General features: G+C 44.0%; 2 protein-coding genes across 3 annotated transcripts; one reads left to right on the top strand and one right to left on the bottom strand.

The window, feature by feature from the left end:
- The first annotated feature begins 107 nt into the window (after positions 1-107).
- On the top strand, positions 108-11,365 carry FKBP1B (FKBP prolyl isomerase 1B). Of its 2 annotated transcripts, none has more exons than XM_027113715.1 (4): positions 108-287; positions 3,840-3,887; positions 9,600-9,712; positions 10,757-11,365. In XM_027113715.1, exons 1-4 carry the CDS (start codon positions 251-253, stop codon positions 10,883-10,885), a joined length of 327 nt encoding a protein of 108 aa, XP_026969516.1. In that variant the 5' UTR covers positions 108-250; the 3' UTR covers positions 10,886-11,365. The 2 variants fall into 2 exon arrangements, with proteins under 2 accessions (XP_026969516.1, XP_026969517.1); XM_027113716.1 differs by having other exon boundaries at positions 10,712-11,365.
- Positions 11,366-14,785: 3,420 nt separating this feature from the next.
- On the bottom strand, positions 14,786-22,802 carry SF3B6 (splicing factor 3b subunit 6). Its single transcript, XM_027113714.1, has 4 exons — positions 22,499-22,802; positions 19,801-19,919; positions 15,309-15,447; positions 14,786-15,134 (listed from the first exon to the last, which is right to left on the bottom strand). Exons 1-4 carry the CDS (start codon positions 22,526-22,528, stop codon positions 15,045-15,047), a joined length of 378 nt encoding a protein of 125 aa, XP_026969515.1. The 5' UTR covers positions 22,529-22,802; the 3' UTR covers positions 14,786-15,044.
- Between the last annotated feature and the right edge of the window lie 19 nt (positions 22,803-22,821).

Here is a 22,821-nt window from a genome sequence, read left to right as displayed (position 1 = left end):
CCCGAGCAGCCGCGTCAGGGTCCCTTCCCCCGAGCCCCGCCCCGGTCGACCCCACCTTTCCGCGCCGCTCCGCCCCGCCGCCCCCTTCCCGGTGGCCCCTCCCCGCGCAGGTCCCGACTCCAGCCGCACCTCCTCCGACTCTGCAGTGGCGGCGGGGTGGCGAGCCGGAGCGCCAGCGGGCCAGGGCCGGAGCCGAGCCGGGGTCGGGGAAACAGCGGGGACCCTCGGAGGCGGGGCCAGTGGGACCGCGATGGGCGTGGAGATCGAGACCATCTCCCCGGGAGACGGTACCGGGTGGCGGAGCCGGGGGAGGAGGAGGGGTCTCGGGGCGGAGCCCGGCGGGCGGGGGTCCGATTCCGAGGTGGCGCGGAGGGTGCTGAACAGGGAGAGCTGGCCTAGGATGGGGGAGGCGGGAGAAGACCCTAGATGGAACTGTTGGATGTCTAGCACACATCCTTCGCCATCCCCTTACGCGCCTGCTCACCTAGAGGAACGAAGGCGGCGGCTGGGAGGCTGGGGTCTGCGGCCCGCCACCGCCCCGGGGGCCTCGGGCTGCCGCTGCCCGCGACTGGAACCGCTCGATTATCCGCTACTCCTGATTTCCTAGGGCCGTTTTTTAGCTCCGCTTTCCCTGCCCTGCTGGTTGAGCTCTGGAAACAGGGGAAAGGACCTGCTTTGGGGTCTCTTCTGCTCGGGGCAGCCCCCTTCTAACGCGCCCGCCTCCCGGCCTCTGGTTGGGCGGCCCCCTGCGATCTGGGCGTTGAGACGCTGTAGGGACCGACCCAGTCTGGGAATGATGGAGCTCTTCTTCCACTGCTTCTGCATCTTGCTTTATCCTCCCTGTCCCACTCAGCCTCTCCGGCCATCCTGTCCACTCCCATGGCTTTCATTATGGGCTGCAAACCGATGGTCTCCAAACTTAAGCCTCCAGCCCAGGCCTCCAATCTGAGTTCCGGGTGGTCCATTTATCCAGCTGCTGCTCAGCCTCTATCTGCACATCCCACGGATCCCTCAAAGTCAGCAAGTACAAAACAGGACTCATGCTCCTGGTCTCCCCCACTCCCTAGCACTCCTCTGTGTTCCCTTGTTTCCTGCCTCAGGATTGGCACCAGTCACTTTCCCAAGCCAGACATTACAGGCATCACCCTTCTGTAATTGAGTTTGGATGTGCCAGGAGTAGCTATTTCTTTATTTCTTAAACCAACCTTAATTCAGACTGGAGTCCTCATTTCTGCAGGATTTGACAGGCAAACTGCATGTCAGACATTGACACTCCCCCACCCCCGGGAAATTGGAGGGACTCTTGGTTCTTGGCCACCCTCCTTATTGAAAAGCAGTGGTCCCTAGAAGTCCCAGCCACAACCTTGGATCACCCATGGGCTGCAGGCTTCTTTTTCCATGCTGGGAACCATGGTGCTGTGCCCCAGGAAGCATCTCCCTGAGGCCTTTTTACCCCCCGGGGCACTGCCATAGAGTTCTGCCAGTGGCCTCCAGGCCTCTTCTCCTTTCCCTGGTTCAAAGAAGCCTTTAGAGTTTTCTCTCCTTATCCTCCCTCCCTGGCTAGACAAGGGGCATTTTCTCCTGAAGGGGGATCAGATTTTTAGGGAAAGCCTGGAGGAACTTTGGCCTTCTGCTTTAAGCTCAATCTAAACCCCTGAGTCAAGAAAGCACAAAAGGGCCAGCTACCATGCTATAACCCAGAGGGGGCAATGTACCAATTAATATTTCAATGACTACGCTGCAGTGTTGGGGATGCCTGCCGTGGTGGAGCCCACACCACATCCTGCCAAGTTCTTCTGCTGAATATCTCTAAGGCTCCATCTCCTCAGCCCCTGCCCTAGTTCAGGCCAACATCCTCTCTCACCTGGATTTCTGCACAGTCTCTAAACTGGTCTCCGCACCTCCATTCTCACCTCCTGGCCTTCCATCTGGCCTCCCACCCCACCCCCACCATTTTCCCCACCACAGCCTGAGCACTCTTTAAAATGCATATTTGACCATGCCTCTCCCTGGGCATAAAACGTTTTAATTAATCTTACTTTTTCTCCAGGCAGACAGTGATACAGCCTCCTGTTACCTTCCATGCTAGAGCCTCATCTCTTACTACCAGTACCTACCCCCACCACCAACTTTTCCTCCGGCTTTATCGAGCTGCCTGCCAGTTGTTAAATATACCAGTCATTCTGCAAATATTTATTGAGCATATACTGTGTGCTAGACCCTAGGATTACACAGCAGGGAACCAGACGGGCTCCCACTACTGCTCAATTTGAAGCCTTTGAACATGTGGTTCACTCTTCCCAAATTATCTCCCTTACTTCCTTGGTAAACTACTCATCTTTTAAGACCCAGTTTAACCATTATCTCCTCTCTGATACTTTCCCTGCTGCTCAGTCAGTCAGGTGCTCCCTCCCAAGGGCCCCCATCTAAATGTTGGCTCAGCTGTTAGCCCTCACAAGGCTTTAAATCCCACTCAAATTTATACCTCCAGTGCAGACTCTCCATCTGTCTACTTGTAGTACAAATTCACATGTCTAAGAGGAATCTTAAAGATTGCCACCTGCACAAATCTGTTCCTCATCAGCCTTCCCCATCTCAGGAATCAGCTCCTCCATCCTAAATCAGCTCCTCCAAACCTAAAACCCAAGCATCGTGGTTGTTTTCTCCTTCTCTCTCATCCTGGACCCCATCTTCATGCCATTAGCGTGCCCTGTCAGCTCCAATTCCAAAGTATATTTCCAATCTATTTTACTCTCTTCTCTGCTGCCAACCACTTTAATTCAAGCCATCATTGATTTTCTGTCTGGATTATTGCAACAGGCGCCTAACTGTCCATCCTACACACAGCAGCCAGAATGATCTTATAAAATCTTAATTCAGATTATGTCATTCTCTTGCTTAAAACCTCCAGTGCCTTCCTGCTGCACTTAGAATTAAATCCGGCTCTGCAAGGCCCTGTGTGATCTGGCTCTTTCCCACTTGTCTCCACCTCCTTCCCTTCTTTCCAGTCGTCTAGGCTCCTTACTGTTTTGTAAATGCACTGATCCTTTTCTGCCTCACAGTTTGTGCACTTGCTGCTCCCTCTCCCTGCAGTGCTTTTCCCAGCGTATTGCTCATCCTTCAAGTCTCAGCTGAAATGTCATCTTCTCTGAAAGGCTGTCCTGGACCACCCATTCTAAAATGGCCTGTCCCACTGTATCTCTCTGTAGTTTATCATTGTGTTTATTTAGAGAACTTATGACAATCTATATTGTCTTGTTTATCTGAGTATTGTTTGTCTCCCTCCATTAGAATGTAAACTCCAAGAGAGTAGGGATCTTGTCTGTATAATTCACTGGTGTATCCCGAGATCAGGCCCAGGCCTTGCACACAGCAGGTATTCAGTAAATATTTGTGAATGATTGTGTTTATTCATCCTTGTGCACAGTCATCACCCTGCATTATAATCTATTATTTATGTGTCTGTTTCCCTAACCTCATTGTGAGTTCATAGATTGCTCTGTGTCTCTGGAATCTAGTCCAGGCCTGGCAGAGAGCAGGCTGTCAGAAAGGTTCGTGGAATGGACAAAGGAAAGTAAAAAGAGCAATCAAAGAAAGGAAAAGGACCAGGAGAGAGTGGAGTTGTGGAACCCAAGGAAATAAAGGTCAAATCAAGGCCAGAGAAGTAAAGTGACTAATCTGGCTCGTACAAAGCACAGAGCCAGAACTGGAACCATGGGCATCTCCATGGTATGGAGGGGAATGTGGGCCAGAGCTCTTGGTCACAATCACACCTGAAATGTCCCAGGCGGCTTTCTCCAATGTGCTGTTCATTCATCTATTCTCATGTCTCCTTGCAGGAAGGACATTCCCCAAGAAGGGCCAGACGTGTGTGGTGCACTACACAGGTAGGCTTCACTCCCTGAGCCCTCATCCAGACCTGCCCCTCCCCAGGCAGGTCTCTCCTCTGATATTCCTCTCCAGAGGTATCAGCTCCCCCAGACCAGGCCCAGAGCCCAAGGCAGCCAAGTCTCCCTCTGACCAGCTATCCCCAACTCCTCCCAGCCAGGCTTGAGGGAATGAGAAAGGGGGCTTGCAAGGTTAACCCCTGCCCTCTTTTTTTTTTTTTTTTTTTTTTGCGCGGTACGCGGGCCTCTCACTGTTGTGGCCTCTCCCGTTGCGGAGCACAGGCTCCGGACGCGCAGGCTCAGCGGCCATGGCTCATGGGCCCAGCTGCTCCGCAGCATGTGGGATCTTCCCGGACCAGGTCACGAACCCGTGTCCCCTGCATCGGCAGGCGGACTCTCAACCACTGCGCCACCAGGGAAGCCCACCCCTGCCCTCTTATACCACCTCCATTCCCCTTCTGTCTGTTGCAGGCAGGGTGGAGCCCTGGCCCTCCTGGTGCTGTCCGATACTTGGAAATTCCTCTTACAGCTCTGAGAGCCCTGACCCTCCCTGCAGACTCCCTTTTCATCCTACAGTGTTATTAGAGCAGAGGAGGTCAGCTTCCTGAGAATTCCCTTTCTTTTTTCAGAAACAGACTATTCAATTCAGCCTACTGTTATTGATCACCTACTGTGTGTGAGATGCTGTGCTGAGCAGTAGGGGCACAAAAATGAAACAAGAGGATCCCTACCTTCATTGGGCTGGGGGGTGGGGGTGGGGGAGGGCAGGAAGTCAACTGGAGGCTCTGACGCAGTGTGAGGCATGGGTGGCAGTGGCTGTGTCAGGGTGCTGTGCGGCCAGAGCAGGCCCCGCCTCTGCTGAGCCCTCTTGGATGATCTGCACTGGAAGGCCAGGTGGGCTGAGATCCTGAGGACCATTGGCAGGAAGGTTACAAGCAGATGTTTGTTCTGGGGGTTGAGTGCTCTGCCTTGTGACCTGCTTCCCAACGTGGCAAACTTGGTGACAGCCACTTAGCAGACAGCAAGGCCAGTTTAATTCCTAGGACATAGTCAGATGGGGCCATTTTTAGCAGTTCTCTGGGCCAGTGTGAAGTGCCAGGTTGATTCTAGGCAGACAGTGTGGGTATTTCTCAACAGCTGTGTTGCCGGTCGCTGACGTCAGTGGGCTGGAGCTGTGTTTTATCTCCTGGTGATGTGGCCTAATTACCATGAGTCTTCTGGGGCCTCTGACCTGTGTAATTGATTTATCTGTTCGACATGTTGCAGACAGACCAGTCCTTGTCAAGTTACTCAAACCACAACATCCTTTTGCGAAGACTTTTCACAATACATACAGACAGGAGGCAATGTGCATTAAATACTAACATCAGCCATGAGTGGCTCTGGTCTGGGGAGGGATTGTCTCATCAAACCCAGCAGGAGACTGTATGGGACTTTTTGGTAAACTTTTTTATTATATATAAATACAGTAGAGAATATAACTCTAAGATGAACAGCTCGATGAAATTTTTCTAAAGTGATCACACTTATGTAACCACCCCCCAGATCAACAGACATTTCCAGCACCCCCAGGACTCTCCCTCTTGCCTCTTCATAGTCATTACACCTCCCTAAAGGTAAACAGCATTCTAACTTTTTGTCCCTGTGGATTGATTTCACCTGTTTTTGAACTTCATATAAATGGAATTGTAGAGTATGTACTCTTTTGTGTTTAGCTTATTTCATTCATTATGTCACTTTTTTCACTTTTTATGTCTGTGAGATTTATCCAGAGTAGTTTGCTCTTTTTTATTCCTGTACAGGTCATTGTATGAATATATTGCAATTTATCGTTTCTACAGTAGATGAACATTTAGATTGTTGTTCGTTTTTAGCTATTATGAATTGTGATGTTTTTTGGTGCACGTGTCGACATTCTGTTTGGCTATATATATGCAGAAGCGGAATTGCCGGGGCACAGGGTTATACCTATGCTCAGATGTAGCAGATCCTGCCGAACAGCTTTCCAAAGTAGTTGTGCCAGTTTCCACTGATACCAGCAATGTCTGAGCATTCCAGTTCTACATCCTCATCAACACTTGGTGTTGTCAGGCTTTTGTTTTGTTTTTGGCCTGTCCTGGTGGTTTTGACTTGCACAGCCCTGATGATTAATGAAGCTGAGTACCTTTTCACGTGCTTCCTGACCATTTGGATATCCTTGTTAGTTTGCCCAAATTTTGTCCACTTAAAAAAAAAATTTGGTGGTCTCTCTTTTTCTTATTGATTTGTAGGAGTCCATCTGTATCCTGGATATGAGTCCTTTGTTGGTTACACCTATTCCAGACATCTCCCATGCTATGGCTTGCCTTTTTACTCCTTTATTGGCATCTTTTGAACAGAATTCTTTTTTTTTTTTTTTAACATCTTTATTGGAGTATAATTGCTTTACAATGGTATGTTAGTTTCAGCTTCACAACAAAATGAATCAGTTATATATATACATATATTCCCATATCTCTTCCCGCTTGCGTCTCCCTCCCTCCCACCCTCCCTATCCCACCCCTCCAGGCGGTCACAAAGCACCGAGCTGATCTCCCTGTGCTATGTGGCTGCTTCCCACTAGCTATCTACCTTACGTTTGGTAGTGTATATATGTCCATGCCTCTTTATCGCTTTGTCACCGTTTACCCTTCCCCCTCCCCATAGCCTCGAGTCCATTCTCTAGTAAGTCTGTGTCTTTATTCCTGTTTCACCCCTAGATTTTTCATGACATTTTTTTTTTTTAAATTCCATATATATGTGTTAGCATACGGTATTTGTCTCTCTCTTTCTGACTTACGTCACTCTGTATGACAGACTCTAGGTCTATCCACCTCATTACAAATAGCTCAATTTCGTCTCTTTTTATGGCTGAGTAATATTCCATTGTATATATGTGCCACATCTTCTTTATCCATTCATCCGATGATGGACACTTAGGTTGTTTCCATCTCTGGGCTATTGTAAATAGAGCTGCAATGAACATTTTGGTACATGACTCTTTTTGAATTATGGTTTTCTCAGGGTATATGCCCAGTAGTGGGATTGCTGGGTCATATGGTAGTTCTATTTGTAGCTTTTTAAGGAACCTCCATACTGTTGAACAGAATTCTTAATTTTAATGAAGTCCTACATATCATCAGTCTTTCCTTTATAGTTAGTACAGTTCAGAAATCTTTGTCTATCCCTAGGTCATGAAGATGTTCTTCTATTTATTATTTTATAGAAGCTTTATTATTTTATCTTTCATATTTAGGTCTGTGACTCATCTGGAATTGATTTTTTTTTTTTTTTTTTTTTTGCGGTACGCGGGCCTCTCACCGCTGCGGCCTCTCCCATTGTGGAGCACAGGCTCTGGACACACAGGCCCAGCGGCCATGGCCCACGGACCCAGCCGCTCTGTGACATGCGGGATCCTCCCGGACCGGGGCACGATCCCGTGTCCCCTGCATCAGCAGGCAGACTCCCAACCACTGCGCCACCAGGGAAGCCCCTGGAATTGATTTTTATGTGTGGGTGAAATAGGGGTTCACTTTGATGTTTCATTTTCCCCCATATGCATATACAGTCAATCAAGCAACATTAATTAAAAAAAAATCATCCTTTATCCATTGCATTCAGTGGCACCTTTGTCAAATCAGGTCACCATGTATCTGTGGGTCTGTTTCTGGACTGCATGGTTTTGGATGAACCTGCAGCAGTAGATAACAGTATATGGTCTGAAGTGGATTAAGTCATATGAAACCTGAAGAAATTGGGGAGTGAACAAATCAGTCTTTAAATGGAGTGTATGAATGTGTGTGTGCACCTATCCATATATGTATTGTACAAGTATGTGTCTGTGTGAATGTATTATATCTGTGTATCTAAATATTTTCCTAGCATCTGGCCATCGGGGTTTTCTTCTGAGGGTCTATGCATATATGCATGTGAGCATGCATGCGCATCTCTGAATATCTTAGCAGCCTGTGTGTATGCATGAGTTTGTATTTGATCTCCTATATTTGATACAGAAGGATCCATCTGCTTGTATCTCTGTGTAGCGATAGGGTTTTCTTCTTTGCCTGATTTAGTACCCAGGGCAAGAGCACAATTTATTCTGCCCAGAAAATAGGTAAATAAGAATGTCTCTTGTATACATTTATGTTGTAGAAATTAGGAAGTGGAATCACAGATGCTCAGATACTGAGCAGGCCCAGACCTTTCATGTTAAACATGGCAAATCTGAGGCCAAGAGAGAGGAAGTAATTTGCCTCACTTTACACAATGAGTTAGTGTCCGGGTGAAGTCAGAATCCAGTCTCTGAACTTACAGGCTAGGCCTTTCTCTGGTCCCAAACTGCCTTCTGTTGTGGTCCAGGGGCCACAAGAAGTCATGGAATAGCATCATTTACAGAATGTCTGATCTTTGAACTAGAGACACCAGTAAGAACAGAAAATAAAAAAGCAGCTCTTGGGTCTTAGGCAGCTGGACTGAGACAACACATGTACATCAGGGATGACAAGGTATTTGCAGCTGGAGGCTGAGGGGTGCTCCAAACTGCTAAGACAACACTCGGGGTGTTCTGGGTTCACATATCTCTTTTGTATGAGGTCTGGAGGCCACCACTGACTGGCTGGGTCACTTTTTTTAAAAAAAAATTTATTTACTTATTTATTTTTGGTTGTGTCGGGTCTTAGTTGCGGCATGCGGGATCTTTCATTGCGGCGCACAGGCTTCTCTCTAGTTGTGGTGCGCACAGGCTCTAGAGCGCACAGGCTCAGTAGTTGCAGCTCATGGGCTCTCTAGTTGTGGCGCGCAGGCTCCAGAGCGCACGGGCTCTGTAGTTGCGGCACGCGGGCTCTCTTGTTGTGGTGCATGGGCTTAGTTGCCCCGCGGCATGTGGGATCTTAGTTCCCCAGCCAGGGATCGAACCTGTGTCCCCTGCATTGGAAGGTAGATTCTTGACCATTGGACCACCAGGGAGGTCCCTGTCTGGGTCACTTTACAGTTACAGTTCACTGTAGTAAAGGATGATATGACCTTTGGGTTTTGCATGTTGGGGGAACCTTGGGCAGACCAGGTGCGGACTCAACCTGAGGATGAAATGCCTGGGAAAACAGATCTTCAGGTTGAGGCAGCTCCATGATAAAAGTTGCAATGTGCAGAAGTACTTGAGAAAGGTATAACCTGAATAGGGCAGGGAAGGGAAGGAAGGGAGGGCAGAGAGAAGGTTATCAGGCAAACAGTAGCTAGATCTTAAAGTGCCTGGATACAATGTAGGCATTTGGATTCTGCCTCTGGGGAGTTACTGAAGTATTTTAAGCAAGGGAGTAATAGGATCAGGTATGTGTTTAAAAAAAAAAATCATTCTGGGTACAGTATGGAGAATGGAATGGAGGAGTAAGAACAGAGCAAAAAGGCCAGTTAGAGTTGGTTCCTGTACACAGGTGAGATATGATGGTGGCTTGATGAGGACACAGGGTGGTGGTAATAGAAATGGAGAAAATAGCTGGACTCCAAAGATATGTAGGACTTGGTGATAGGCTGTATGTGGAAGTATCCAGGTTTCTTGCTTGGCCAACAGGACGGATGGGGAGGACTGAAAGACAGAAGGTTTGTACAGAATAGGAATTCCATTTTAGACATGTTGAACCTGAACTGGAAGTTAGCTCATGACCACAATTATTTTCCACCCTATCCTTGCTTTCACAGGAATGCTCCAAAATGGGAAGAAATTCGATTCATCCAGAGACAGAAACAAACCTTTCAAGTTCAGAATTGGCAAACAGGAAGTCATCAAGGGTTTTGAAGAGGGCGCAGCCCAGGTAGGATGAGGATCCTTGTTAAGGGGGATTTGAGGAGCTGGGGTTCTGGGCTCAGCACTCTGCTCTCCACCCTCACCCTATCACAGACCACTACTGCTTTGACTCCACTGTCAGGCATGGTGATGCCACCTAGTTTCAGTCGTGGCTTTGTGTCCCCACCCTTTTAGTTGCCAGCATGACTCCTTTCTGTCACTGGGGGCTCTCATCCCAAGCACATCTCCCCAGCTAGTTCTGAGCAAGCCTGTGAGCTACCAGCTGTTTGGGACCGAGGCAGCAGAAGAGTTGGGGTGGGGGAGGCCAAGGTGATTTTTTTTTTAAACTTAAAAAAAAAAACCCAATTTCAGACTTGCAAAAACATTGCAGGTAGAGTTCCCATATACTCTTTACCCAGCTTCCCCAAATGTTAATGTTTTACATAACCATAGTACAGTGATGAAAACCAGGACATTAACATTGATACAATACTATTAACCAATCTATTCAAATTTTTGAGTTGGTTATTCAAAATTTAAAAATCGATTATTCAAATTTCACCAGTTATCCCACTAATGCCAGACAAGTTCTTGAGGACTGCTGTGATGAGCCCTGGTTCAAACTCTTCTTCTTTGCTCTGTGAAGTCATGTGATGCTCCTTGCTGTGGCCTCTAATCTCTAAATCTCTCTAATGAACTGCTTCTATCACCTACTTGAGCATGTACATGTACATGTGCTCTTTATACACCTCTTTAGGCTTCTCTGGAAGAAGGAAAAATTATGAACAAATAGAAGTGTTGGGCCATACACTAATTGAATAACCAGCAGTGTTGTTGGATGAATGAATTTGAGACTACTTTTCCCACAGTCAAGTCTCTGTTAGTCTGAGGCACAATCTGCATTTGTTACAACTCTTAGCATCACTTCAATGTGCCACGTATAAAACTCATCTCAGATCTTCAGAGTTACCATGAGGATGGTTTGGGAAAATGCCATAGTTATCTTACCTTTTTCTTTTAAATCAAGCTGGGTCCTCTTTCTCCTCTCCCCATCTGCCCCCATCCCTGCTAGATGAGCTTGGGGCAGAGGGCGAAGCTGACCTGCACCCCTGATGTGGCGTATGGAGCCACGGGCCACCCCGGTGTCATCCCTCCCAATGCCACCCTCATCTTTGACGTGGAGCTGCTCAACTTAGAGTGAAGGCAGGAAGGAACTGAAGGTGGCTGGAGATGGCTGCTGCTCACCCTCCTAGCCTGCTCTGCCACTGGGACGGCTCCTCCTGCTTGGGGCTCTTGATCAGTGCGCTAACCTCACTGCCCCAAGGCATTATCCATTCTCTCTGCCCAAGTTGCTCTGTATGTGTTCTGTCATTGTTCACGCGCATCTTTGCTTGAGGAAACTTCAGTTGCAGATTGAAATGTTTCAGGTTGTGCATTTTGCGTGATGCATGTAGTAGCCATTCCTGATCACAGAACAGATTTCTTGTTCGCACAATCTACACTGCCTTACCTTTACTTAAGCCAGACACACAAGGTGCTCAGACATGAAATGTACATGGTGTACACAGAGGGACTTGAGCCAGTTGCCTTTGCTGTCACTTTCTCTCTCAGAAATTCTGCTGACTTAAACGATGTCCTTTTTGGAAATGATATGAAAAATAAAGGCTCTGTGCTTGACAAATTCCTGTCCATCCTTATTGAAGGTAGAAAGTGCTTTAAGGACCACATAAGTCAGTTGCCCTTGGGAAAAGAGTGGAAAGGAGAAGTAGCCAGGAGAGTGATAATAAATACAGTACAGGTTTCCCCCACTATCTGAAAGTAGAAAGTAGAGCATTCCTATGAAGCCTTTTGTAAGCTGAAATGGTATAAAGCGAAGAAGCAATTACCTGAGGGCACATCTTGCTTACGGATGCATGAAATAAATCGAGATAAAAGCACAGATGCTCACAGACACAGTTCAAAGCTATGACAGCTTGATGCCAAGATGCTGAGTATAGTTCTTGGGGAAGGAGCTTGGTGGTGTCACTTTCACTGCTCAGGGTTCATACTGCCTCTATAATGGCTCTGAATGCTATTTTTGCTTTTCTCCTTTTTTCATAAAAGCAAAAATCCTTTCTGGATTTCTTTCGTGCAGCAAAAACAGGTACTCCTGTAGGTCTTTCCTAAAAGTGAATTAGCATGAAGCAAACTTTTGAAAAGCAGCGGATACTTGTAGCTCTGACGTACCTATTGTACTTGCTGGGCCTTGTTCTATTTTTAATTTTTTTTAATTTTAATATAAAATTACCACCAATCCTCTAAGCAGCCCCACAAGGTAGGTTATGACTTGCCACTCACCTCACAGGCTCAGAATTCCCCTCTGAGTAACTAAAGGAATACATTGTGCTCAAAACCCACAGTTTAGCAATCAAATGTGGGATTTGAAACTTTAGGTGATCAATCATGAAATCTACATTGGGACTTAGAATAAGAAGGATGAGCTCCCTTCTTGGAAAAGTGCATTTTGTGCACCTAAAGAAATGAGGGTGTGTTAGGCCTCAGAGCCACACACTAACTCACATTAGGAAGTTACTTTTGAAAATAAATGTGTGCTTATTTTCATGTAGATTTGCTCTAACTTTACAGTGGGGAATTACTTCTGAGAAGAATGTATGATTTTGAACTTGTTTCCACATATGCTGCTTATTTTAATCTACACTTATTATAACTTACAGGACTTTCCAGTTAGGTTTTACAACCAGCCTGCTTATTGATATGTGTTAGTGTACGTCAGGGGAGCCTGTGGCAATGTAGCTAAGAGATTTTTCTTTTAGTTGGCATGGGTGAGAAAAGCTCTTGGCCATAGTCAGAGTTATTCTGTCAGCGATGTCTTGGAATTGTTTCAAGACTGAGGGAGGGGCAGGTAACAGGTACTGTTAGTTTCCTTCATAGACTCATTGATAATACGTCACATGACGATACATGTGATATGGGGACACAACATCTTGATTATTTTATGTATCCCTTTTGTCTCCAAGAAGTCCTGGCTGTATTCCCCTGCTGAGGACTGAGGAGTTAATGAAGATGCAGTGCTTTAAGATGCAGAAAATGAAATGAGAAAGGGGCTGCTTTGCTTTTAATCACCAGTCCCTGTGCTCACCTCTGCAGTGGGACCAGACCAGTCAAAAGGTGCTGCACTCATTCCTTTCTGGGGGGTTTCCTTCAGAATGTCTTGGTTCCTAGCTTTCCTCAATGATACAAATGTCTATAATTTCTCAGAACTCAGCCTGTATAAAAGACAGTCACATTTTCTGCTGTGACACCAATAGGATAACTAAAAATAGCACCAAGGACCATTTCAGGTGCCCATTATGGAGTCACATAAAAGATCTCAGTCTAGAGTATTTATAGCCAACGTGGTAACAGGAGGCACTAAGAAGAGGTGGGGGTGGGGGGAAGCAAATACCTACTGGCTAGCACCTGGAGAGGATATGATGCTAGGCTTCACAGGCCCTGCTTTACTGAGGCTCTTAAAACTGCACCTTCAATGCCTGGTGCAGAGGACTGATTGTAACTATGTCCTCAGCATTTTACTACACACAGACGTGGCAGAGCAGAGGCTCAGTATTTGTCCACTGAATTAAAGTTCTTGTAACATAACTGGAACAGGCTAAAAAATTTCCAAAGAATTAGAGGGCATTTTTTTAAACTCTTAACTTCAGGTCATGAAATTCAACTAACAGATATATTAATCAAAATGACAGACCTGCCGTAACTGTCAGTAGAAGGAATTTCCCCTTATTAATTTAAAACAACTTATACTAGGGGCAAGTCAGTCTGCCATTTAGACAAATCACACTATAAGTCTAATTTGTCGTCCCCTTACAAAAGTCTTTTAGAAAATTCTTTTTATATTTGTAAATACCTAAAAGCACACTGTGCATTACAAAAATTAGTAAGAAACTCATAAAAACATTCACAAGAAAATTACAGCTGTGGCTCCTTTGTCATCTTCCTGCCCTTATAGAAATGACTCTTTCTACTCTTTAACAGTGCTTTCAAAAAGCACTCAGACATAATTAATAAATAAGACAATTATTTCTTCATTTTCAATAGTAGGCTTTGAGAAGACAGTACAAAAAGTATAAAATAGCCCATTTTCTTACAGTAATGTTAGATTTGAAAGCTAAATGCATTTAAAAGTAGAATAGGCTTTTGTGCATTTAAATGATTCAGTGCTTGTACCCTTCAAATTGATTCTGGGTTATAGTTATATACAAAACAATTAGTCCATGTTTTTCCATTTGGCCCATGCCTAAACTATAAAAAGAAAATTATAGCTATCTCCTCCAAGCTGCTGAGCTATGATGAATGTGGTAATAACCATACTATTTCCATGCCATGGGAGTCTGTGATTATAAGAATAAACATTAAGTATTTTATTTATGGCAAAGATAAACTGTGAGCTAAGGTCCAAAATATACACAGACACTTACTAACTAAAGGGAAAAGTACATAAATACATCTTAGACGTGTAACAACAAATAGCACTACCCAAGCAGCTTGCTCTCACATTTCTAACCATGTGCTGTCATCTGAACGACGATTTCTAGAATAAACCTGTAAGGACAAGGGCACCCATACTGACAAAGGTATGTCGTTAACTGTAAAGCAAGTATTCAAGTGTACTCATGAGGCTAGTAACTAGTTGATGCAAAAAAGCAGCTTCTGGACTTCCTCGGCAGTCCACTGGTTAAGACTTGGCGCTTCCAATGCAAGGGGCTCGGGATCGATCTCTGGTCGGGGAACTAAGATCCCACATGAGGTGCGGCCAAAAAAGTATTTAAAAAAAAAAAAGTAAAAAGCAGCTTTTTATGTAAGCATTTTATTCATTCACTCAACATGATAAACTTTGGATCTGCGAAGTGGAGATACCTATACCTTCACTAAGTTGTTATGGAGATTTCATTATTAATAGACATTCAATAAATAACAATACTCTTAACAAGTTCCTTTGATGGCTAAGCACTGTACTGGTCACTGGAGGCATTAAGAATATCAAAAGGTCCCCATCCTCAAGAAACTCAGTCTCTAGGACCACCTACCACTGAACAATTCTTGATACGGTTCAAATGCTGTTTTATTATTTTTTTTCTGGTATAATACAGAAGGAGAAATTTTAAGAGAAAACACTGACATGTTTTACAAAAAGCTACAAGTTTATTAACATAATATATTCTAAAATATATCAAAGTTTCAAGGAGGTCTTTTTGAATCTCAAATAAGAAATCACAACATTCACTATTAGTTAAAAAAAAAAAAAGGGTTGTGGTGGTCATTCATGGGTTTTAAACAGTCCAAAATGAAAATGCAGAAAACATTTACTTTGGTGGATCTGTGTTGATGCCGTATTTCTCCTTGAGAAGCTTCAACTGTTCTTCCTTCTTCTTTGTGTCCATCTTCTGAAATGCCTGAAAATGTGGTAAGCATCAAAGTTAACAGTTACCAATCTACAGTCAAATGAATTTCACCAATAGCAGTAGCTAGAAAAGAACTCAGGGTACACATCTCCCCTAGTGCTGGTACAGCTCTCTACTAACTCTTACATGGGGTCCCCACGTGATGAGAACCATGGCCATACTTACCCTGTTGGCATTATAGTACAAAACCACGAGGTATCTGTTGCAAACATTGAATCCTGACAGGTGATCACACGCATTCTTGGCATCAAAGATGTCTTCATAGACCACATAAGCTGTTCCTCTAGTTTCAGGTGTGTTCCCCCTACCGAGTTGAATCGGACTTAATTAAAATACACATTTACCTGAAAACCATTAAAGGAAATAGATACTATGGACAGGTATGCTGGATAAGCCTATAATTTCTCAAAACATGTAATTTTTGTTTTTATTTTAAGTAAAATAGCTCAGGTTAAACTTACTGTTATATCAAGAATACTAATATGGCTACTAAAGCTAATACTAATATGGCTACTAATAGCAGCAAAGAACTAGCTTGAAACTTTCAGTTTTCATGTTCACTGCTCTAGTCTTTCCTACTTCTCATACTAAGAATCAATTTTCAGTTTTACACTGGAAAGTATGCTACCTTAGGATGATAGTTGTGATTAGTCAGCAGTGTCTAGAATGGGGTTTTTCTTACTATGCATTTATGCAACAGAACCAATACTTTAGTTATTTACCACACTAGTCCCTTGTTTCTAAAGATTCTGATTTTCTCCCTCACTCTAATTTTAGTTCCAGTCCTTAAAAATAAGACAACCTCGGGATCTCCCTGGCGGTCCAGTGGTTAAAACTCCGAGCTTCCACTGCAGAGGGCATGGGTTCAATCCCTAGTCAGGGAACTAAGACACATACCACACAGTGCGGCCAAAACCACTCCCCCAACAAACAAAAAAACCCACAAAAAATCTCCATCAATGTAGGGGACAAAAGTTTCTGGGTAATATTTTACTAAAGTTTACCAAATCCATAAAAATAAAACCATTTTGTGTCTGTAGAAGGAGCTGGGGTTGGAAGGAAGCCCCTACCAGGAAGATAGCAAAATTATAAATGATACATAGGAAAACAGCAACCACCATCCTTTATGGCCAGGAAAGGATGTCCTCCAATGTAAAGAGCCAATGTAGTTTCTTACACTTTTCTTAGAAGATTCATTGCTTGCTTGCTTATGTATTTATTTGGCTGCACCACGTGGCATGCGGCATCTTAGTTCCCCAACCAGGAATTGAACCTGTGTCCCCTGCAGTGGAAGCTCGGAGTCCTAATCACTGGACCACCAGGAAATTCCCCCAAGATTCACTGCCCTTTTAAAACAAGCGTCAACTCCCAACTTTCACCCATTCATTTTTTTTTTTTTTTCACCCATTCATTTTTAATAATATCTGCACTTTTATGCATTACACAGCCCTGTGTAGCTGGAGAAAAGGGCTGGGTCTCTGGAGGGATTGGGTTTGAAGTGTGCTTGTTGGTGGGGTTACCTGTGAGCCAGAGCAGAATGCTGGAAGGTGGCTGGAAGTGGAAAGCGGAAGCTGGATCTCACTCATGGATATGGGGCTGCTTCTTGTGTAGGTGTTCCTTGCCACCTCCTCTCCTCACCTCACCAGCTTCCGTTAGGGGAGGAGCTAGGGAAGTGTGAGGAGCAACAAACTGCAGGTGGCAGATGGCCATGTGCTTGTGAGTGGGGAGAGCTGGCAGAGGTCCCATTCAGCTTATGCTCCAGTAAGCTAAAGATGGATCCCCTTTCCTCCATCTGTGTTCTATCCACCCAATGCAACTGCAGAATAAGGTTTATTAACTGCCACAGTCCCTGCAGAGGTTCAAGGAAAGGCAGTGGGCCCCATGGGAAGGGGAGGCACCTGCCTAGATTTGATCTAGGATGAGACTACAGTCTTGGGCGCTGGTCAGAGCTTGTGCTTCCTGTAAAAGGGGATGGGATAGGTATAGGGCGCCGGGTGGTTGGAGGGTGCCAGTGTCATCAAACACTCTCACTTTGTCAGGTTACATGGGCCTGATGAAAAATTTTATAATATTCTTTACTTTCTGCAAATAATCTAACAACTTTTGGACTTTTGACTTTTAACCATTTTCTAAAATGCTTTAGGTATGAAAATTGGGACTACCCAAAGGAAAAAAAACACTGTCCCTAAGATTTTCCCAAAAAGTCTACCTAATTTTTCCTTCAGAATAAAACCATAAAAAACTCAACAACAATTTAAGTTCCTTAAGGGCAAACATGACCTTATATTTTATTTTACTCCCACAGTGCTATGCATTCAGCAAGTGCTAATAAGCATTTGAAGGGTGGAGATCTACTTTCTCCTATTAGTTCTCTCACACATCTTTTCTCCAGGAAGCTAACAGAACAAATCAAAACAAAACAAAAGCATCTCTCTTCTTTCCTCTTACAACTTCTTAGGAAGTAGAATAGGGAGAGGCGCTAATTCCATTTTAAAGACTCTCCATCTCAATTTAAAAAAGCGGTACCGATGAACCTAGTGGCAGGGCAGGAATAAAGATGCAGACGTAGAGAACAGACTTGAGGGCACGGGGCTGGGCGGGGTGGGGGGGAACTGGGACGAAGTGAGAGAGTAGCATGGACATATATATACACTACCAAATGTAAAATGGATGGCTAGTGGGAAGCTGCTGCGTAGCACAGGGAGATCAGCTCGGTGCTCTGTGATGACCTAGAGGGATGGAATAGGGAGGGTGGAAAGGAGGCTCAAGAGGGAGGGGAGGGCTTCCCTGGTGGCGCAGTGGTAGGGAGTCTGCCTGCCAATGTGCGGGACACGGGTTTGTGCCCCGGTCCGGGGGGAATCCCGCACACCACGGAGCGGCTGGGCCCGTGAGCCATGGCTGCTGAGCCTGTGCGTCCGGAGCCTGTGCTCTGCAACGGGAGAGGCCACAGCAGGGAGAGGCCTGCGTACCACCAAAAAAAAAAAAAAAAAAAAAAAAGAGGGAGGGGATATGGGGATATATGTATACATATAGCTGATTCACTTTTATTGTACAGCAGAAACTAGCACAACATTGTAAAGCATTTATACTGCAATGAAGATGTAAAAAAAAAAAAAGACTCTCCATCTCAAGTGCCCCAGCCCCTAATTATCAACCTAATATCTTGATCTCCATATTGTAATTTTAATTAAAAACATGTACTTGCTACCTACTATACGTTAAGCACTAAGTCAACATTATTTTCTTGATTGGTGGTAAAAGCTTAAAGTGAAAACAAGAAAACCTAATCATGTAACTTAACCTCTCTGAGCTTTAGCTGCTTCATGTGTCAAATAGTGACATCAGGCTCCATCACCTGTCCTACCTTACTCATGGCTTTAATAATCAAAATCAAAGCACCAAGAGTCTACTACATGCCAATTAAGGTGACCAATTATCCTACATGTGACGAAAAAGCTGGGCAACTTGTCTAGGGTCACATGGCTAGTAAAAGGGCCTGCAGTAGAATCTCGTCTCCTGAGCCCCAAGTCAGGGATTCTTCTGTACACTATTCTTGTATGTCTAGAACAGGAGTTCTCAACCTAGAGTCCATGTACCCACTGAAATCACTTGCAAAACGTTGTGTGTATTCTGTAGAAAGGGTCAAAAGCTTTTATCAAATATGCAAAGAGAGTTCCTAAAAAGGACAGCTGCTCTATAACACTTCATTTTCATCCCTGTTTGAGTACCAATGATGATATATTTCTAGCTCTTGGTTTACTTTTTGGAGGGATAGTGATCATTGTAAAGGAGAGTCCTCAAGATCTCAGAGTTCTAAAAGCCACGGAGGAACTCTCAAGTCATGAAAGAAAATGTATTAAGAAAGGGATATTCCAATTAAAAATAAAAAGCTTAGAAATCCTCTTAGATGGACTCAGGTAATTGGCTTATGTATACTAGTTAAAATGACAGCAGCTGTGGTACTGTGTAGAGATTCAATTTAGAATCAGAAGATTTTATCACTAAATAGCTGTGTGAAGCTAGAAAGGTACTTTACTCTCTAAGCCTTAGTCTCACCTGTGAAAGAGACACTCTCACCTCCACACAGGGCTGTAGTGTTGGTGATGCAAACAAAAGCACCTATTACAACTGGCATATAGCAGATGTTAAACATCATTTGAAGGTATGAACCCCAATCTTTAAATTAAAACATGGGTTTATGTTATAATTATTTTGCCCTATACTTTTAAATCTTCAATAGAAAGCTATAGTTGAAAAAAAAAGCCTTTTTCTGTTACTTTTATATCCCTTTGCACAGCTTATTCAGAAATTCTGGAATCAGTAAAGGAGATGGTGAAGAGTGTTGAGAGAGTTAGAGTTAATGCATATAAAAACCACAGTAGAGTACTTCTTAACAAACAGTAGGTATGTAATAAATGTTGGTTCTTTCTCTTCCCACCCATTCCCCTCAAACCACTCATTACTACTTCGTGCTCTCTATAATTTCACAACTACCATTCTTGGCTTTCACTGAGCTGGATCATGAGGGTCTCTGTAGGTACTTTTCCCTTGGTCTCTAGGCTCTTGGTTAGGCCCTCTGTCAGCTATAATTCTGAGATTATAAATTACACAATCATTTTCTTTTAAATGACATTTCAAATGTCTCAGTAAGACTCACACTCTGATTTGACGAATAGGTCCATATTTCCCAAATATATCATACATTTCTTCAGCCGTGATTTTGTAGGGCAAATTTCTTATATACAAAATTCGATTTACTTCAGGTGGAAGTCGAATCTAAAATGAAAAATAATGTGTTGTCACTATAATCAGAGGCAGGAGTGCTATCATTTAAAAAAAAATTCTCATAATAAATTCTAATAAAGATGATGCATAATTTTTATAAGCCAAGAATTATAATCTGATATTACTGAAAATGGCACGCTCTTTGGAAAAGCATTGGTTTTAGGGAGGACTATTAGTAGGAACTAATAAGGGGCTACTACAAAACCCAGGTTTTCAGTCACTACAGGTAAACAAAGATCTCCAACCTCATTTAAAAGTCCTCAATGCCACAGACATGTGTGGGACAGAACAAGGGAACTCTTCCTGTTTGCTGGATAATAAAACTCCCACTGATAACCATTCTCGGGTCTTCTCAGAAACTTGTTCTATCAATGATCTCTTTCTTTTGAATTTACAGCCTTTCCCTCACCATTGGCTTCCTTTATTACTCATGTGAGCAGCTGCTTATGTACTCCCAACTGTTACACAAAACAAAACACTTATTTGGATCCCTCTTCATTCACTCAAATATTTAATAAGTGCCTTCGTTAATACACCAGGCAAGGCAAGGTATTAGGATTACAGAGTGAAGGAAAAAAGACAAGTTTTCTGCCTTTCCTGAATTTATCAGCCCTCTATTTGCTATCCTATCTTGCTCTTTTTTCTTTTCTCTCAGTCAAGCATATGAAAAGAGGCAGGTTATACTCACTGCTTCTTCAGTTCATAACACTCATCAGCCTACCACAATCTAGCTCCTACTCCAGCACGCTGATGAAAAATGCTTTTATGCACTAAGACGTTTCACTTGCAGTGTTTTTTTTTTTTGCATTAAAAAAATTTTTTTTTGGAGTACAGTATTCAATTCTCATCAACTTAATTTCTCTGAGGCTTCTGACACTGTTGACTATTACGTTTTTGACCTTTCTTGACACACTTTCCTTGGATTCCTCCTAACTCTCTGGCTAGTTGTTCTCAGTCTTCTTTGTCATTAAAATAGGCTCTTCCACAGAGTTTCACCTTTAGACTTCTTGACTCTCTGTATACTCCCCTTAACTCTACATTCTCTTAACCATACACGTTTTCCACACTGAGTCGATGACTCTCAAATATGTATCTCTGGTCCAGATTTCACTCCTGTGCTTCTTATTAACATACTTAATTACATACTAGACATTAATTTGCTCAATAACTATTAAACTGGCAACTACTTCAGGCATTAACCTAAGTGTTGTATAAATGGAAGAATAAGATACTTATTCCCTGCCCTCAAATGGTGACAACTGGTAAACAAATAAGTACAATAAAGTTTTAGACTTTAAGATTTAAGGTTAAGTTCAAATAGATGATAAACACTGTCAGACAATCACAATATACATCTCCAGTAAATCTGCTTTCTCACTCTGCAAGAGACTATATCACATTTTCCCTTCTTTTCTCAAACCTTACCATCACCACTCCCTCTAACATCCGAGTTGAGCTGTATCCTCTCTTCCCTGCTCATCCCAGGTGATAACCTTGGCTCTTGTTTATTGGAGAAAATAGATGCGACCAAATGGTAAGTACCTTATATTCAATATGCATTCATGCATATCCAGCCACTTTCCCTCTCATTGCTATGCCAACCCCTCCCCTACCCCAAACTACTCCTGAACTTAACCCACCTTTCTCCTACATCATCAGTTTCTCCGGCTCTACTGGATCATTCCCATTGGCATACAAATACACCTTGTATCACACATCCTAAGAAAAGTTAACTATCATCCAATTTCTTTTCTCCCTATTTACGAGAAAATTTGTGGAAAGAGCTGTCTCCATTTTCTCAACTTCTACCTTCTCTTCATCCCACCACATCCCACATTTCATCCACTGAAATGATTATCATCAAAGTTACCAAAAATCTTCATCTCACTATATTTAACTGTCTTCACCTTACTGTACCTCTCAGCATCTTAAGATCTGACTACTCTTTCTCCTAAGATAATTTTTCTTAGGTTTCCATAACACCCCGACTCCCTAATATTACAATGTAAGCAGCAGGCCTTTCTGTTTTATTCTAGGTATCTCCGATACCTAGACTAGTGTCTGGCACATAGTAAGTGTTCAATAAATATGACTGATTTATTGTATCCTATCTCTCAAGTCTGGTACATACTAGGTGCTCAAAATTATCACTGAAACCATTAATGAAGGATCCAAAAAGCTCCATGATCTGAGGAGACTTCCAGGTTCCAGCTGCCTGTTAAGCATAAGTTATTTATTGCGGACTCATCTGTGCTACCGACTTTTAGGCCGAGGAGAAGATCCTGACGCCGGGTCCTCGGTGCAGGTGAAGCAACACAGGCTGTTAACACTATCACTGACACTAGGATAACAGACTTAAAGGAACTCTCAAAAGGGGTAGGGGCGAAAGTGTGGCTCAAAGAGCACATCCCTAAGGACCGGTCCAGGATGGAATCCCCCCTGACAGGTCAGTAACTTCTGGGCTTCCCTGCCTAGGGGACGGAGGAAGGCCAAGAATGCTCTGATTACGCCAATGAGAAAGCCCAGCAGCGAAGTGCTCCCCCTCCTCGACAGAAGTCCCAGACACTCACGTTCGCTCTCTTGGCCGCTTGCATCGCCATCTTGGCAGACTGATGAGGTTACCGCAGCAAATACGTGAATTCCTCCACACTCCTCCGAAGCTCGCTCAGCTTCGAGTGCAACAAGGCGTCAGACGCAAGACATCAACGTCCAGACCCCGCCGGAAGCTGTTCTAACACACCGGAATACCACCGTCTCACGCCGAAACGTGCTGACGTAGTCTCCCCTCAGGAAAAGACTCCGGGGCAAAACAGGGCTGAGAGACTTAAGAGGCCGGAAGGTTGAAAGGCGGGACCTGGGCTTAAGAAGGGGCGGTGTTCCGGTCGCGGAGGCC

The sequence above is a fragment of the Aethalodelphis obliquidens genome, unplaced genomic scaffold, assembly GCF_003676395.1.
Source record: "Aethalodelphis obliquidens isolate GAN/ISIS:26980383/991018 unplaced genomic scaffold, ASM367639v1 scaffold12, whole genome shotgun sequence".
In the NCBI taxonomy this organism is placed as follows: Eukaryota; Metazoa; Chordata; class Mammalia; order Artiodactyla; family Delphinidae; genus Aethalodelphis; species Aethalodelphis obliquidens.
The sequence above is the reverse complement of the archived record's forward strand: the minus strand, read 5'-3'. Positions and strand labels throughout refer to the sequence as shown.

What these genes read in the sequence shown, in the direction of transcription:
- SF3B6 (XM_027113714.1), bottom strand. Translation starts at nt 22,528, where the DNA reads ATGGCGATGCAAGCGGCCAAGAGAGCGAAC. An exon ending in AAGCGGCCAAGAGAGCGAAC is followed by an intron (nt 19,920 to 22,498) that starts GTGAGTGTCTGG and finishes TTTTCATTTTAG; the next exon opens with ATTCGACTTCCACCTGAAGT. An exon ending in TGTACTATAATGCCAACAGG is followed by an intron (nt 15,135 to 15,308) that starts GTAAGTATGGCC and finishes CCACATTTTCAG; the next exon opens with GCATTTCAGAAGATGGACAC.
- FKBP1B (XM_027113715.1), top strand. Translation starts at nt 251, where the DNA reads ATGGGCGTGGAGATCGAGACCATCTCCCCGGGAGACG. An exon ending in GTGTGTGGTGCACTACACAG is followed by an intron (nt 3,888 to 9,599) that starts GTAGGCTTCACT and finishes TTGCTTTCACAG; the next exon opens with GAATGCTCCAAAATGGGAAG. An exon ending in TTGAAGAGGGCGCAGCCCAG is followed by an intron (nt 9,713 to 10,756) that starts GTAGGATGAGGA and finishes CATCCCTGCTAG; the next exon opens with ATGAGCTTGGGGCAGAGGGC.